General features: G+C 35.8%; 1 protein-coding gene across 4 annotated transcripts in view; it reads right to left on the bottom strand.

Annotated features, from left to right (window-relative positions):
• The window catches only part of ATG5 (autophagy related 5), a 65,825-nt gene that overhangs the window by 31,685 nt on the left and 16,095 nt on the right, over positions 1 to 18,045 (bottom strand). For all 4 annotated transcript variants that reach the window (XM_071741231.1, XM_071741233.1, XM_071741232.1 and 1 more), the window contains 2 exons: positions 15,130 to 15,292; positions 6,971 to 7,065 (listed from right to left, as the gene is read on the bottom strand). In XM_071741231.1, the coding sequence (XP_071597332.1) occupies positions 6,971 to 7,065; positions 15,130 to 15,292 (258 nt within the window). The remainder of the gene's footprint in view (positions 1 to 6,970; positions 7,066 to 15,129; positions 15,293 to 18,045) is intronic.

Genomic DNA, 18,045 nt, shown 5'->3' with positions numbered 1-18,045 from the left:
AATTTTCTTTCACAACAATCTAAAAACTCAGACTGCTTCTCCAAATAGGCATTTTATTGGGTGCTATGTGTGCTACAACATTTGACAGAGAAAGTGTACATCAGTAATACTATGAAAGCTAACCAGTATCTGTCTTGAAAGAAATAGTGAATTAAGGTTTGAAAGGTGGTTGATGATCCAGGTGCTTTACAAGGAGGGTTTAAAAAGAACAGATGGGAGTTCTGGGCACCGAAATCAAGAGACAGAATATAACAAAATCAAAGTTTTTTAGGGCAACCTGGAACAAACATTATCCAAAGCAAACATCCTGTTATACCTTGTGGGTAATTTTAGCAAGAGTATATATTGCCAGAAGTTCCACACTAAAAGTTGCAGAAGTACCATTCATTCCCAATCACCATCGTGTCAAAATACCCAACAAGCAAGGCTCACACACGTTCTGACTGCAGCCTGGTCTTTCAAATGAGCTGTTAAATTTTCTAGTGTATCAAAAGTAGCCCTACAGTCTCTGAACAACTTAATTTGCAGAACTTAAGCTCAGGTAAATTGGACAGACCCTGGAAGCAGGAGAAAGTCAACGCTCAAGAGAGTGATAACACAGAGAACTGATAGCAGGCAACAGTGGTAAGGCCAGAAGTAACAGACACTAAATAGAAGACAATTCCAAGAGACAACGTTATGGAGCACTGAGAAGACAAAGACATCCACTGTATAAGCCTGGCCTTAAAGTATTAAGATTCCTTCCTAGAAAAGGATTCATATTTGCAATGGGTAAAATACCAAGGTATCTGAAAAGCATCAATGACAACAAATCAACAGTGATTTTCACAGCTGCAGCGTCCTATGTGCATATGCAGAGAAAAGGCTCACAATAAAAGCAACTGAGAACTGAGTACTGACTACCTATGAAGCAAACAACTTTAGAAAAGGATTTACATCCCCAAAAGCAAACATTACATTATTTGCTTAAGAGCAATTAATAGTACAATACTTCACACAAAACTTTCAATCTACTTAAAGGCCTTAAACCAAATAATTCTTCTTAGTTTTTGTAGAATGATTAACTAGAAGAAGCTCCTATAATCAAGGATAGCAGAAGTTCATACATTTATTAGTGTTAACTCATAATGTATTCCTATAATACAGACAGTGTCATATCCTACTTCCTCATAGGTTTGTTCCTTTCCACACTTACCCATCCCTTGCACAACTTGCTTTCAGTTTTCTGGAAAGTGTAAACAGAAGTCTTGTTACTTTATGTATTTTCTAATCCTCAATTCTCTGCCAAAGTTAACCTGCTTTATTTACCTATGATATTTTTAAATAAGTAAGGGAAAAGTAAGATGGCATACTGATGCTGACAAATCAAAGCAGGGACTGCCATGACTTTCATCTATGCAGAGTTAACTTTTTGCATCATCATAGGCTTGGCTTTGCTCTAGGGTAACTCCTGAGCAATAAGCACTGCATATCCTACATAGCCACAGAAATAGCCCTCAAAGGTTACATTCTGAAGAAAAAAAATCCGTATCTGCTTCTTCCCTTTTTCTGAATGCAAATATGTTCACCAGCTGGGTTTTGTCTGTTTCTTTCTTTTTTGTTTTGCTCTGTGTGTGCTACTACATCTGAGGAAAACAGCTCCGGATTACAAGTTTCAGATAGCAAAAATCCCTCTTCTACAAAATAAAGAGCCCAACCATATAACAAAGTATGCAGTGAAAGTGGCAAATCAGTTTGTGTTGGCTAAACCAAATGAAACAGAGAAGTAAACTGATCAACTTTAAAGATCAAAAGAAAGGCAGCAATATATTGAGCACTGCATTTAAATTACAAGACCTATCAGTGACTTTACACAGATCTAATTTAACTGAACTACTGCTTCATTCCTTGCCTTCACCCCAGCCTCAACAATTAACACTCAATGCTGAGGTCAGAAGTGCAGTTATTTTTTTAATTGCATACATATATTAACTTTAATGGTTTTAATTGGCTTAAATTCAAATTTGCAGTATGAGTTTTTACATAAATGTATGTATATTCAAGTTCATTATCAAGAGACGATTCAGAGAAAAGATGAGAAATTAGACCTAATACAAAATTTGAACTGTTAACACAAATTTATTAAGTACCAAGATGCTCTTAGTTTTGATATAGCTAGGTTCCTCTTAAGGTAAGAGATATGATAAAAAAGGATTGAAAACAAGAATTATCCAGTTTTTCCCATTATGCAGAATCCCTCAATTTTTTTTAAACTAGTGACAATGGTATTCTGAACTTCAACAAACTATTTTTCATACAAACAACAATATTCTTTGCATTGAAGCTACTGCAGCTACTATTGACAAACCTTAGCTATCTTAAAACTATGCAGCTCAGTGACAATTCAGCCATGGCTCAGAGAAGCTACCCAAACAGATATTATAGATATAGGTATTTTATATATATAGTATATATATATATATATATATATATATATATAATATATATAGTTACACATTCTATATATATAGAAACAGATATTATAGGCCCATCTCAGCCACAGATCCTTCCCTGAGTGCTGTGAAACTTCTACAAAAGCTCCAAACTTGGCAGATTGACAGTTTTACAGGTAACTTAGGTATATAAATGTAAACTTCAGTCACACCTCTGACAGCAAATAGTTCATAGTCTCAGAATTTTTCTTTTAAACTCTGCTTGACTGCCCCTATCCTGAACTGAGATTCTTAAAGGCGCAAGGCTGATCTTGCACACGGGTTACTTTTCTAATGAAAAGTTCTTTCATTAGAAGAACTTTTAGAAGTTAGTTAGTTAGTTTAGTTACTTTTAGAACTGCATGGACATTCACAGACTCACAGAATGGTTTGGGATGGAAGGGACCTGAAAGATCACCTGGTTCTATCCCCAACAACCATGGGCAACAACACCTTCCAATAGAGCAGGTTGCTGAAAGCCTTGTCCAGCCTGGCTTTGAACACTGCCAGGGAAGTGCTCAAGGAAGCATTAAGGAAATATTCCTTAATACCAATCATGTACAAAAGTAATCTAACAGTATTGGTTTGAGCTAGTCCATTTCACTTTGAGCTTACTTAGACAGACCAGAAAAAGCTTAACCAATTAGGGAACCTCAGCTGTGGTGACACACCTTCAATTCAAGGTGACAACTTGTCACATTTCTACTATTTTCAGCATAGAACTAAGCAATCAAGTTCAGAAAATAAGTATTCGTAGCAACTTATGCATTATACAGTCTGTATGCAATACTTGATAGGTTGTTTTTTTCCAATAAAAAGGAACTAGAAAAAAAACATTTGCCTACCAAAGCTTTCGAACTTTAAAATTAAAGCTCTATGGATGAGAACATAGTTTAAAAATGATGAAATTGTGCTAGTTTTTCTTCAGTGCTGAAGCATTAATTACTCAATTGATGATGAATCAGATCAAAAATTCCAGAGTGCTGTTTTTCTCATCAAACTTCCTTCGTTTTAAGAAATAAAATGATCTATTTTCAGCAGGACATTTATGAAACTGTTATTTTTTATTAAAAATAACTTTTTAAATAAAAAGACCTATATACAAGCCTATTCAATAGCATATTGCACTAGCCAACAACACGCTGAAACTTGCTGTGTTGTGTTGCCCTCTTCAGGTCATCGGCACTTAATTTCAAATTCTCCTTAAAAAGTCACTGCATTTCAAATTTCTTTCATAAAAATTTCCAGATCTGCATTTTCAAGTAGTAGCCAGATTTACCTCTATCCCACCAGTGCTCTAAGTACTTTTTAATTTATAATGCTGATCTGAAAAAAACTTCACTTTTGACCTCTAGGTCTCCCTAACTTTAAATACTGATCTTGAAGATTACCAAAGTATCAGCTAGTATTTGAAAAGATGACTTAAAAAAACCCAACTTCAGCAATGCTAAGAAAGCCTCCTGACAAGGGGCTTAAAGAGATCAGATGACTCAGTTTACTAAAGAAAACTGGAGATGCTGAAATCACTCTGCAAGTGAACTTGGAGGTTAGAAATCCACATGACTTTAATGTGCTGCAAGACAAAAAACCCCAAAACTGGATTTGAAGTCCAGTCCTTGAAATGCAATGGAGGCTTTTAATCCAAAACAAAGATTTTAATTACCTACTAGCATAAAAGTATGGATTCATTATTACTTGAAAACTTTACAGGTGGACCCTGTATATTTCCAAACAATCTTTTATGATCAGTTTTTGAGTAGTTGCCATAACATGGGCTAAATTGTGATGCTGACTTGCATTCTTGTAATGGGTTTTCTAATTGATTATTTGAGCTATGCCAGTTAATGTAAAAACTTGAATAAAATTATCTTACAATGATTGGGAAAGAGCCATGCTTGGACTTCTGATTCATTTACTAAGCCAGATATTAATGTCTTAGAATATTTCATTTCCCTGTCCCACTTTGCTGTTTTTAGAGTTTGCCATTTTTAGGACGTGGTAGACATTTAAATCTATTTAGACATCTTGGTACTACATCTCTAACAGAAAGAGTGAAATGTTGGATTTAACCAGTATATTATTGTATATGGAGAATTTCACTCACATTACTCTGCAGATAATCATCATAACAATTTGTAACTGCAGGATTTAATCACAACATCTTAAGGGACTTAGGAAAAACTCTGTTTAAAGCTTTGGTCTTCTATGCAAGTAGGCAATAAAATTCATAACGTAACCAAAACCCTTAGGAAACAGAGGCAAATGAAATGCTCATTCCAGTACCATGGCATGGCCCAGTAGCCATATAAAGGAACAAGCAAACAAACACAAGCTCAGATCATAGCCTTTTGGGCTACCAAACACACAACAGCCAGTCTGTCTTAAACCAAGAATGACTCTAGAAAAGCTCAGAATTACTTGTCACAAATAGCTTCAATGTATTTTCTCTCACATACTTTTATGACTTTATTCTCAAAATTTAAATGCCATTTTCAATTTTAAATTCCATATACTCATATGGCAGACTCCAGAGGAAAGAAGGAAAACTGACAGGTAGAGAGCAAGAGCCAAGTGGGTGAGCGTGACATAAGGAGAGAAAGATACCAAAACTCAGGGATGAGTACAAACTAAGTGGACAACAACTGAGACTTAAGAGTCCTCTCATCTGCAGTGTAAGACAGCAGACAGTGGTTCATCAGGGTAGTCTCCATCAGCATGCAGAGACTCCCCTCTGGAGCCTGACTAATATGCCCCATCACAGTGCCTGGAGCCAAGGACTTATGAAAACTTCCTGCCATCCCTCAGCCATAGAGTTTGCTCAATTAGAAAGTGCAAAACCAGCTGATCTCAAACATGAGGAAAAATTCCTCAAGCCAAACTTGCTCTAGTACACTACACTACTAGCTTCAGCATATGTCAGTCTGTCACTTCTGTAAAATTGTTAGAATTCAAGGAACAAACTCTTTACTTGAAACCAAATTATCACCTAACTCTAGTGAACAGTTTCTGAAAATTCCTTTAAATCCATTACTGTGATGAGTAGTATAAACAGTACACCAACCAAACTCAAAATCCAGAACACATGCATCCACTTTTTTTAAAAAAGAGGAACATTTCTGAAAATATTTAGAATACTAAGAGCAGCATTACTGAAAATAATATACACCAATCTTCTCAAAGGCTGTCTCAGCATCAGGTTTATTTGTATTTTGTCTTCTATTCTTAGTCAGACATTTTGGGTTTGAACTACACCAAGGAAGGACTTTTCAACTTTTCCAGTTGAAAAGATGAGAAACAAGACAAGTACTGCTGGCTAAAGGCATAGATACTACTGGATTAGATGATTTTTTTTTTAAAAACGTTTTACTAGCATGAAATCACATGGTATCAGAGAAAACCTCCCTCGTGGCTTAAAGGTCAGAAACTTATTCAGACTGCAAAACCTCTGTTTTTGCAAACCCATCTAGATGACTTCTATGAAAAGACTTAAACCCCCTTCCACCTATCAGAGAACAAACAACTTAGTCAACAACCAAACAAAATGCTGTGAGTGAACTACTTTTCCTGATACATACTTTCTGATACTTATATAAGCCTTGCCATCTGCTATGATCTCTGACAAAATAATTGACTTCCGTTCTCAATCTAAGGTTTCACTATGATGGTAAATGCCTTATATCTAACATTAAAAGTTACTTCAGTCCCATTGCAAGACTGTAGAGATCTGTATGGTCACTCAAAGCTATTATTAAGCACTATTGGACTATTCAGTCCTATGAATAATGGTATTTATTTTTAGAGCTACAGGTGCAAAATTAAAAAAGATGAAACAGAGATGAATGGTTTAATTTACGAAGAGGCTATACTAATTCTGTATAAGCTTTTAACCATATTTAATTCCAAATTTCATTGTGACTTTAATGCTATAAAAACTAAAGGGACTTCAAAAATTGTAAGGATTCCAACAAATATGTCTCCAAATAAACTCCTGAGAAAAACAGAGCACTTGTGTACTAAAATAGAACAATATTCAAAGCTAATGTTGGCTTGTATAGTGTAAAACTGGAAGAGAAAGGTACATACAAGACATATGCCATTTTTTCACCTTATAATGCCAAAAAGAAAAGAAGCCTACACTGTGGCTGATGGAAAATTGTTGCTGCTGAAACGTTTGACTTTCAGAGGGCATTTTGCATCCAAAGCAGTCTTCACAGTTAACAGTTATTTTTTTAGAAAAAGATAATTTATTAAAACACAAAAGACAACCATAAACATGATCTATGACCAGCCTTAAAACAATGTCAAGCATAACATACAACATAACAAATGGCAATAAATTTTGTCTTTGTTAGTTCATAGAACTCAAAGGTCCAGCAGAAACAAGCATATAAAGTTCTACCATAATGTCAGAAAAAGGAACATAGAATTCTGAAAACAGATTATGATATATGACATCTCAATGGAGTTTTGTTAAAGTGTTTTTATTTCATATCTCCTACCTGATAAATTCTAAATGGGATGTATCGAAATCCACTATCTTCTGGAGGATACTCCATGAGTTTTCGATTTATTGCCCAAAACTGCTCAAATTTATCTGTGGAAGGAAGAATTAGATTTTGTTAATAACAATAATCACAAATATTCTTTTTCAGCTAGTAAATGAGACAACTAGAACAACATACAAACTTTTCTTACAGAAGTTTGACCTGTATGAAATTATTTTCCCCGTGTTTCTCTTCCCTATTTAGCTTGAAGCCAAAGGTAAGTCATCTGCATTCTCCTATGGAAACAGTGATGTGTCAACTTAATGAACTGAAAGAGAAAGCAACTTGAATTCATATCTTATCTCCCACTGTTAGAGAAATATTGGGCCACAAATTACAGATTTCATTACCTCAATTAACAGCCTGTTTCTCCACTCCCTGCTGCTACTGGTCCACACTGTTGAACAGTTCATTAAAAACACATAAGAACAACAGGTACAAAGTGCTGAGAAACAGAAGCAGGAGAAAAACTTTGAGGGGTTTACATTCAGTTATGGAAATCTTAAAATAATCTGCAACAGTTTATTATATAATCTGAATAGATACTGTTGATTTTATGACACAACCTGAAAACAGAAGTTTGTTTCAAATACATTTCGGTTGATATTATTCAAGTAACTAGGTTTAGTCAAGTAGCCTGAGGAAGCACACTATTTCACTGTGTTTAGACATTACAAAAATTGAATAGTTTATTGTGCTTAAAATGTATTAGGGACAGTATAGGTCAAGAGCAGTAAAGGCTTTTATACTTGCAAATCAATTACTCAAATCAAGCAAACAATCAATACCAAAAGTGACAGAAAGGAACTTGAAGATCTAAGATGGATAAAGCTGCTGCTAGCCTTATTGTAGAAGGGAGCTTCAGAAGGGGAAGTGCAAGAGATAAATTTCCTTATAGGCCCTAATTCTCCAAGACATCAAATACAGCAGATGTTTCCTCAGAAGTAACACACAATGTTCAACTGAGTCTAAAGAATCCTGGTGGTATAATTGTTACAGAACCGAGTCCCCCTGGAGCAAGGTAAAATTCAGAAACCTCTTCATTGAGCAGAGGTTCTTCCTGCTTCCAAAACTTCTGGTAACACTTAACTGCAGCAAATTAAAAGCCTGAAATTTGTTTCACTCCAGCATACAGCAGATACCTGTCAGTGTGCTAGAAGATGAATACATATTAGTATGTAGTTAATACATACTGTAGGGTTTATAACACATTGCTCTCCCTTACTGAACATGACACAAGGCAGGAACTTCCAACAAGCCATAAACAAACCCATACCAGGTATTCTGTAGGAGCATTTCCCAATACTTATCTCAGAAAGTACTTTCACACCCTTGTCTCCTGACAAGCAGCAAGTGCCTCTTGACGAGCACTTACCTGAGCTGCAGTCAGCAGCACCACACAGGCACCTGCCAGAGATGGGGAGCTTCCTGGACACAGGGTGCTACCCCAGAGCAGGGTGCTACCCCATAGCTCACTGTCTGGGAAGATCAGCAAGGGGCAGTGACACTGAGGACCCACTGGAGATGACTGCACCCAAGCAAGCCTGCATTTGAGAGCCCCAGCCTAACAGGGTCAGAGGTTTACGCTTAACAGCATCTGACACAAAGGACTGCATCCTCCTCAGGAACTCTGTCAGTGGGAAGGTGAAGATTTAGAATGCTTCCCTAGTCCTTGGGAGGAAGTGTTGGGAAAAGCTTGCAGCTTTTGCTACAGGTTGTGTGGACACACATCCTACACTAGGCATTAATCAATTTATACTCCAGCTACCACTCCTGACTATAAATCCACTTGATAAGACTTTGCTGATACACATATTATGGTGACACACAAAACAAAACAAGCAAGACCTGCTTAAGCTACTGAGCTTCAACAGACTCTTAATTAAAGGAATCTACATATTTGGAGACATCCTACCTGGACAAAACCAAAACAAACATTAATTTCATATACTTATTTAATGCTTCTACCAGGAAAATTGCATAAACAGCTTGCTGCCTTCAAAAGTCTATTGAGATGACCATCATATCTTATGGATTAGAAGAACAAGAAATTTTGAACAAGTAATAAACAGACCTACAGTTAGAACTTAAGTATATTGCACCCTGTGCCTTTTTAGGCAAAAAAGGGAATTTTTGAAGGACAAAAAATTTAAGCAGCAGTAATATACAGTTAACTTACTTCTGTTCTTCATTCCAGCTTCCTCATCTCACAGAAATCATGTAAGTAATCTTATTTAAGGCAGATAAATTAACAATTTCATACTTCTCTCATTATTGTCTGAACACTCAGACAAAGCACAAAACAAACTTGTTTTATCAAGATGCTTAAATCAATAATTGCTTTTGTAGTTTCTAAATACAACAGCAATAAATATGCAACAGTTGGATGACAAACTTCCTGCATTTTGCAATCAAGTATGTTCTGTGAATCCACCTCATATCCTGGGGAATGAAAAACTTTCTAGTAAATCAGCCAGACATAATGGAGTCAGACATCTGAAGACACATCTCCAGACAGGGCTGTACACACGGTGAAGACATCTAAGCTAATTCACCATCATAATACTAGATTTCTCCCCTCCAAACAGTTTTCCACGGATACAGTATTTTTACTACAGGAAACTGGGTTGGGTGGAAGAAAATTAATGCAAATTTTTAAAGCAAGCAGTGGGAAAAGACTATCCTGTTTGCACACTGCTATGTACTACCTGGCAACAGCTTTTATTAGCATCAGGAGCGTTGGCTGAATGCCAAAATCCTAAAGCTCCAAAATACAAAATCCAAAAATAACTGCTTTTGCAGAACCCTTATGACTCGAAGCTTAAAACAAACAAAAGAGCCAGCACCTTCCAACACCCCTGTCGCATCAGGACCATCACTCCACTTGAAAATATAAGCAAAATAATTCATCACTCTCCCATTTTTGTGTGTCAGAAGCTCCTGTTTATGTAGAAAAGACTTAAGGAAGCTATTAATGCTGTGACAAGCTATAAGAACTAATTAGTGCTTTGGCTAGACAGGACTTAAAGACAGAAGGTGCTGGCCAGTAGACTGACAAACAAAACTGAGTTTTCTTCAAGCTGGTAAACAAGGAGGAGTTCTGAACCTACCAGCAAAAGCACTTTACACACTCATCTCCCTCCCTGGTGAAAATCTTATGCAGTCTACATGATACCTAAACCTAAACTCCTGTAACAGTCAAATCTGATTACTTTTGTTTTTCACAAGACATCTGTTTTTAAGAAAGTGCTTGGCGGATGTGTTACAGAGTTTCTGTATTAGTGAAACCAGTGCTTGCAAGAGGCAGATGCTCATATCTGAGCATCAATATTTAACTTAAGAGCAATAAGATTTGAACAGAAGGGAGATTAATGACAGTATGTAAGTGATAGTATATATAGTTACGATATAACTTTGCCCAAACTGAATTATGAAACTTTCTTCTTTTATTTTACGTCAAAGGTCAGGAATTTGATAAACAAATAATGGAGAAGATCCAGTTGAAAAATCTGTCAGCTGAGTCACTTATAAAAACTCAAGTTATTAGAAATGCCGTCACTTCGTGCCCAAATACCAGACAAACATTACTAGCTTTCATTACTACTACAGATACTCAGATAATCTAAAAACAGCTTTAAAAATACATATTTACCTACAAAGAATTAGTAAGGGTTGGCAAAATTACAAGGACTTAATGTCATCCATAACAATAAGCTCAGTACAAAAATTAAGCAACAAATTAAACCACAAATATAAGTAAACAAACAGAGCATGCCACATAATGCATTTCATGTTCAGAAATCTATAGCTGAAATTGTTCATGTTTTTAAAGTGTGCTTTAAAATACTTTAAAGCAGATTGTTAGGAGGAAACACTTTGAGAATTGTAACTTCTTCCTCTAAGGAGATCCCTTAGCAATCACTGAAAATAATCCAAATTTATTACTCTTACACTAGAAAGTTGCTAGTAACCCCAGTCATAGCTTAAGCTTTTTGTTAATAGATAGTAACTCCTGAAGCTTTTAATATTGCATAGTGCTAACTAAGGATTAGTCCAGGCCAAAATTTTCAAGCCTGCACCTCTTTCTCAGGCTGAGATCTGGGGGTAATGCTCTTCAGACAACCAGAAGAATTGTTTCCATTTGTGCTATCACCTTACAGTCATTCTCTGAAACTCAAGTGCTGTCACGTTTCAAGCAGCTTGAAATTTTGCATGGATCTGGATTTTAGATACATCTCTTCCACCCACCTGACTACAAAAAAGTAACCAGGGCAGATCACCCAGAGGGTAAAGGGCACTGCACACTCATTTCGATGCAGCATAGCTTTAAATCAACATACATAAAAAATATGGCCAGTTATCACAGAATAAGGAATTACATGGAGCTCGCAGTAAGACACAGTGGTCACAGCATATGACCACTTAAAAAGGAGTTGCCACTGTAGAACAGTGGGGAAAAAAAGACCTGCCCTAATCTTTAAACTTATCAACAGAAATATCTTAATAACAAGGAAATATTTTGTTTCAGTATTTGACACCGATGCAACTGCTATTAAGAGGAATGACTCTGGAACTGGATATATTTCAAGAAGACTGTGAAGAAAGTTTATACAACAGAAAGAATTAACGAAAAAAAACAAGGGAAACTTTTTTTCTTTAAATTAAAACAAAGATATGCTAATTAGTTTTATCTTCCAGTATCTTTCTTAAAAGAAATCAAAAAGTGAACAAATAGATACAGCAACCCTCAGGGCAGCATATATGCATGATTTTTTTTGTCTGAGCTATTAGTGGTTTCTTCTTAAAGCCATGTAGTTGTATAAATGAAAAAAAAAATGCTTGGAATAGAGTTGTGTCTCTACCACTATAGAAGCAGTACTAATCTGCAGTGTGCATAAAAATGTGTCCAATCAAGTTCAAAAAACACTAAACTTTTGCTGTTCTCAGTGGCTCACTATTAATAACCATAGAAATGATGCCCAACCATACCATTAACTAAGAGACCAAAGATTCTCCACCTGATGTATCAGAACCACAGACAAACTTTAAAGTGCCTTTGGGGGGGGGTAGGGAGGTGTAAGGTATGGAATAGAAGCTCCTGCTCAAAAAAGAGCTGCCTACCCAAAGTTAAGTAAGTTTGCTAAAGGCCTTGGCTAGTCAAATTTTGACCATTTCCACAGGTTTCCATTCAAACACTTCCACACACACACACACCCACCACCCCAGAATCACATCAGACTTTTCCTGCCACAGTTTGTAACCATTTTCTTTAGTAATTGCCCAATCCCAGTGCCAATGGAGGTATGACTGAGAGGAGGCTGACTCCACCTGCTCTACAAGCCTTCCTTTCAGATAGTGGAAAGCAGATACTAGATACAACTTCTGTCTCTGTAATTACACTACAGTCATTGCATAGATAGCTTGTGATACCTGTTATATCTTACCCTCCAAATTCGCATTCACCTGGCAAGCTATACTATAATACCAAAGGCAAGCAGCAGAAACTGCAAAATTTTAAATTGAAAAACAAGTAGGCTTTTCTTGGCCTGTGCATTCTAAGGAAGACATGGAATCGCCACAAAAGTAAACATCATGCTAAACAGCTCAAGTACTAAAATAGACAGGTACAGTGGTATGGGCCTCAGGGTTGGCTACCTAGGGCTGTCACTCCCTTTTTAGTACTATTATCATGTAAATGGATAAAATCAATTCAACCCTGCTTGCCTATATGCCCTATAAAAAACTTGCAACAGCAGTATTTACACCTAAAGAACAGTTATGAGAAACCTGAAATATATTTAGTTGTAAATTCTAGTTCAAAAAAATAGTCACTCATGGGCCACACTATAAATTATGGGTGCAATTCAGGAAAAAAGGGGGATGCCTCCCCTAATACTGTACAGTGAGGTTTGAGATCAGTATACTTAACACAATGACCTCTATGCTGCAATTTATCCATTAGTTTTTATAGAAAAGCAGTGTTCTGAAGAAATAAAACCATATTACTTATACTTTGCAGATGAACAGGACATTTTTAAAACGGTACGACAAAGCACGAGTTAACTCTTCAGATTATCTATTGGATCCAAAAAGGCCTTCTCTCCCTGTTTTCTTTTAATGGGGCTGGTCAGATACCCATCACTGTGGTCAAAATTGGCACAACACTGATGTACCTGTCCCAAAGAAATATTCTAGGTAAGAAATATCTTGTGGAGAAAAAATGCCTAACTGATGCCTCAAGAACAAGCAAATTCAAAGTGAACAAGTATGTTTACTTTACCGATTTGGTAGCAGATTAACAAAATCAGAAATGGTGGGAGGAGGGATGCAAAAGTTGTTATGAATGTTTACCAGCTGGTACCAGTACATGATTTTGCCACGAATTCACTATTACAGCTCTTCCCCTAAAACTGAAAAGTTTCTCATACTATCTGTTGAAGGATTTCCCTCTTAACAGAAACATTTATACTAAATTTGACTTGTAATTGCTAGTTACATTTCTCCAAACAAGCAAGATTGGATTTTTTTTCCAAATAAGTTTAATATTTATCCTAAGTATTGCTATCACTTACTGAACAAATAAAACTTCCTGTATTTAAGAACTGAAGAAAATTGTTTGAAGTTTCACAGAAAAATAAAAAGGCTGCAGATGTATCATTACTTACAAGGCAGTTATCACAAATGTTACTTTCTTTTCTTTTTTGTGGTCATTCATTCTGTTTCACAAAGAGGTTTAAAATTATTACATCTCAAACGAAAGCCTATAAAAACATACTGAAAGATAAAACATGCTTAAAAAGAGTTTTCTTGGTTTCACAAGCTTTTCTTGTTTCTCTTTTATGAAGAGCTGAGAAATTAAAATTAGCATTTGAAAGTATTCAAAAGATTGTTTAAACTTCTCATATAGGTGTCAGATTCCACAGGTGCAATTGCTCATTAAATACAGTGAAACCTTCTTGTAACCAACTTTGCTCTGTCCTTAACACCATAAAGCACAACAGTGAAATTTTGATTTCCTTGCAACTGAAGATACTCTTAGACAAATAATTAAACAAAAGATAAGCACCTAAAATGAGCATGGAAAGAAAATACTGCATATAAGTTCTTACCTAAAGTGCTAAGATTATTGAAGTTCTGTGATTATTGGTCAGGAACCTTAATTTGTACTATTTCACTCTGTAGTCACACTTCTATTATTATACTCATAACTCATGTTAGAGGTCTAGTTTTAATATCTTATAAACATTAATAAAAAGAGCAAGTGAAGTGTGCTACTGGGAGCATTTAAGCAATGGGACTAAGTGGCACAATTTATTTTTGCCATAAAGCTGAAACAGAAAAACTTATTCTGGCACAGCATTTTACTTCTCAAACTAAATTGCTTTCAAGATAAGTACTATTACAGCAGAATACTTTTTTCACAGAATTATTAAAATGTCATTTTAAATTGACCTGTAACAACACGAGCTTTAAGGAAACATCTGTCTTTATACCCATTCTGGCCTACAGTGGACTAGAACTCTTCTAATTCACAAAAATTAATATATTAGTCAGTTTGACTGCTAGTATTTATACAAAAGAGAATCTCTCAACTCATACTTTGAATTTAACCAGATAAAGTTCAATTTCTTAGCTGATAAATTTGGCAGGTATGTACTGCAACCCTCGAGACCTTAACACTCAAATGGCAAACACAATACCTCAGTTTTTAAATTCTCACACAATTGAATGAAAAATTTAAAAACAGAGTTTCTACTAAGCACTCAACCTTCAAAATTATTACAGAAGTATCTTCCATATTAAAGACTGTACCACTAATCAATAAAAAATTAGAAAAGCCATGTACTCATTAAATATAAACATCACCCCAGACAAATTTGGAACCCCTCTGTCTAAAGTAAACATGCCTCAAGTCTCCTGGCACTCAAAGATTTTCTCATTTAATTTAATTTTACTTATAAGCATACATGGTGGCTTAAAAAAAAAAAAATTGACATTAGACTAAAATTCTGCATAACATTTTATATTCTGTACCATGACTAAAATTTGAAGAATTCATTAGCATGCTAGACCTTGATGATTATCAATGATAATACTTGATGCACTGTATTTACCATTCTGTAATCCCATCCACAGTTGCTTATGATCCTTCTTCTGCATCTCGTTGATGACTTGACTTTTGTGCTTTAAAGCATCTGCTTCTTTTATACAAGCCATAAAATGAGCTTCAATCACATCCTTAGAATGGCAGTGCAGAAGATCCTTTTCTGGAAAATTCTACAAAGATAAAAGATAGGTGAAGAGAAATAAATACATCACACACCTTGGAAGACGAAGAATAAATGATAATTTTAATCAGGTTTATATTTATGCAAAAGAATTACATTGGAGTATTCTTCTTATGGAAGAACATAACAGCAATTCTCACATTGTGCTGACAATTAAAGTTTTAGAGTGAAAAACATTTCTAGAAAAATAAAAGTCGAACAATTTTTTGCAAAATCAAAAATTACTCTAAACCACCCAACCTCAACTTAATAAATACATTTAAATATATCATTGAATCTATTTCTATCCAAAATTAAGAAAATGAAGAGGTTTTGATATGTTTTCAAGAAGATGTTTAGTTCTGTGGTTATTGGAAAAAAGCTGGAAATCAAACCATGTAATTTCGTATCCTGACTCCTCATTATGACAACCAACCCAGATTATGGAAACTGTGTAAAGGATGAGTATCTTCTAAGAACATGAGTATCAAGGGAAGAGAAGACTGCTAGTATCTTTTTCACCATACATAGTTTGGTGCTGAACTTGCAAATGGAATACTGTTATCACTTAGGATGATGTATATAGAGATGACTAGAAACCTAAGGACAGCACTAAAGCTTGCTTCTCATATTAGGATGGCCAAGTAAAAAGACATTAAAGAGCAGAGAAAAGAAATTTTTCCTTCTAGAGTTGACCTTGCTCCCCTTTTTTCCCTACAAAGCTGAGTCTCTCATTAGAATTGGGTCCATGATGAATGGAACACACTACTGGAATTGCTACTCACCAGTTGACATCTGTATAGCCCTGTCAAATACTTATAGAAAAAAAAAAAAAAAAAAGTTAAGTTTGGTAGCCAATCTAGAAGGATTGAACAATCAGAAATAGCATACTTCAAGGTCAAAAAAAGTTCTTTCCATGCAAGAATTCAAAGTGAGACACTTCCATCCCTCAAAAAAAGGATAAAACCGTGGAAAGTACCTAATGTCAAGTAACACAGGAACCTAGACACTCACTTTGAGCATCTCTTTTAGCAACTCCTTGCAAACTTTCTTCCAATAAATTTCAAATTACAGGGAATGTCACTCCCTAGGGATGTGCTCTGGTGAACATGCACAGCGTGGGCTGCAGAGTAGCAAGGAGATACTTAAAACTGGTCAAAGCAATTAAGCTAATGGAAAGAATCTATCCAGATTAGTAAAATGTTGTGGCACAATTCATTTTCCCACCTTCTAAAGCATAACGCTGTGGCAGACCGGAAAACAATCCTACAACCTCAGCGTTGTCTACTCTTTTACTTATAAGAGAAACACTGATATGTTTCTATATAGCACTGTCAGTAAGTAGAAGCTGAAGAATCTAAACTTGAGAGTGGGAGAACACTTGCATCTTCAAGAGTTTTGCCTACACGAGACTACTGGCAGAAAAAATGGCATGCCCACTGATTTGTAAACTAGAGCACAGAATAATACATTACATACTTAAATATAGAACATTCATGCATGTTTTATTTTGGGTTTTTTTTATATTTTTAATTCTACTTGCCTCCTTTCTACTTGAGGAAAAAGTGATGGAATATAAGTAACTCTCCAGTTCCCTGAACAAAGAGACAATTGTAAACAAGCTGGTAGCCACCCCTCCAAACACAATTACGATATTTCTAGAAAATTTTAACATCCCATAAGCAGCTTTAATTCAAAGAGTCTTATTGGTGGTGTTTCACTCTCTCTAAGTTGTGTATCTCCGAAATAAAAGTTACTAGTGGTTGACTCTGATTTTCTTAGAAAGCTCCCAAGTAGTACTGGTATTATTTTACATACCAGTAGACACTTGCAGCATAAATCTGTTGACAAAGAAGCAGGCATCATCTCTATAGACAGGAGAGCTCTAAACAACCTCTCACATAAAACCATTTCAAAACCATTGCAGGTAAATTCAACAGTATGATTCCATAACTCTGTTCCACCCATATTTATCTATCAGTTCTAGTTCATGAAGCATCTGTTTATACAATGACTGTTTAATTGCGTTAAGCTAAATTTAGAGAAAATTAAACTAATAACAGGGCATAATAAAAAACATAAGGAACACATGGAGTGGCAGGGCGAGCATCCATATATTTGTGTTTAGTTACCATCAGTGGTCTTTTTTTCTTTTTTTTTCAAAAAAGATTAATTTTAGAAAAATACTCATTTAGATTTCTGGCCTTCACATCTGCTAGCAGTTCCATAATTCATCCATATGCTACATGGAAAAGTGGTCCCTTTTCACTCCCCCTGACCAGATTTTTAACTGAGAAAACCAGCTGATGTTATACAAAGTCAGATGCAGCCTCTCCTCTACTGCATCAGGTCATGGGTGGGGAGGCAGGCACCAGCTGGTAAGGGCTTTAGCAGAGGGCAAACATGAGCCTTTCCCCCTGGCACACCCGGTTTTCCCTGTTGCCACCATTTCCACAGAGGTTCACTGTCTCTTATATACTACCCAAAATCTGGAGAGCAGGTTACCACACAGAGAACATTAATAGCACTAAGCATGCCAGAGTATCCTGAGATGAGATTAATGGAAAGGGATATTCCACTCCTTATCATAAAGCCACACATGGGTCCCAAAAGCAATTTCCCAGAGTACAGCTTCTCATGGTTCTCAGACCCTAGCACTCTGTTCAAGCTCATCTCTCTACACCTGTTTACAGCAACTGTATTTCAATTTTACTAGAGACAGAGATGCACATTGTGTACTAGAAGCACGGTCAGTCAACTATT

This window comes from Heliangelus exortis, chromosome 3 (assembly GCF_036169615.1).
Source record: "Heliangelus exortis chromosome 3, bHelExo1.hap1, whole genome shotgun sequence".
Lineage (NCBI taxonomy): Eukaryota > Metazoa > Chordata > Aves > Apodiformes > Trochilidae > Heliangelus > Heliangelus exortis.
This window is presented reverse-complemented; position numbering and strand designations above follow the sequence as displayed.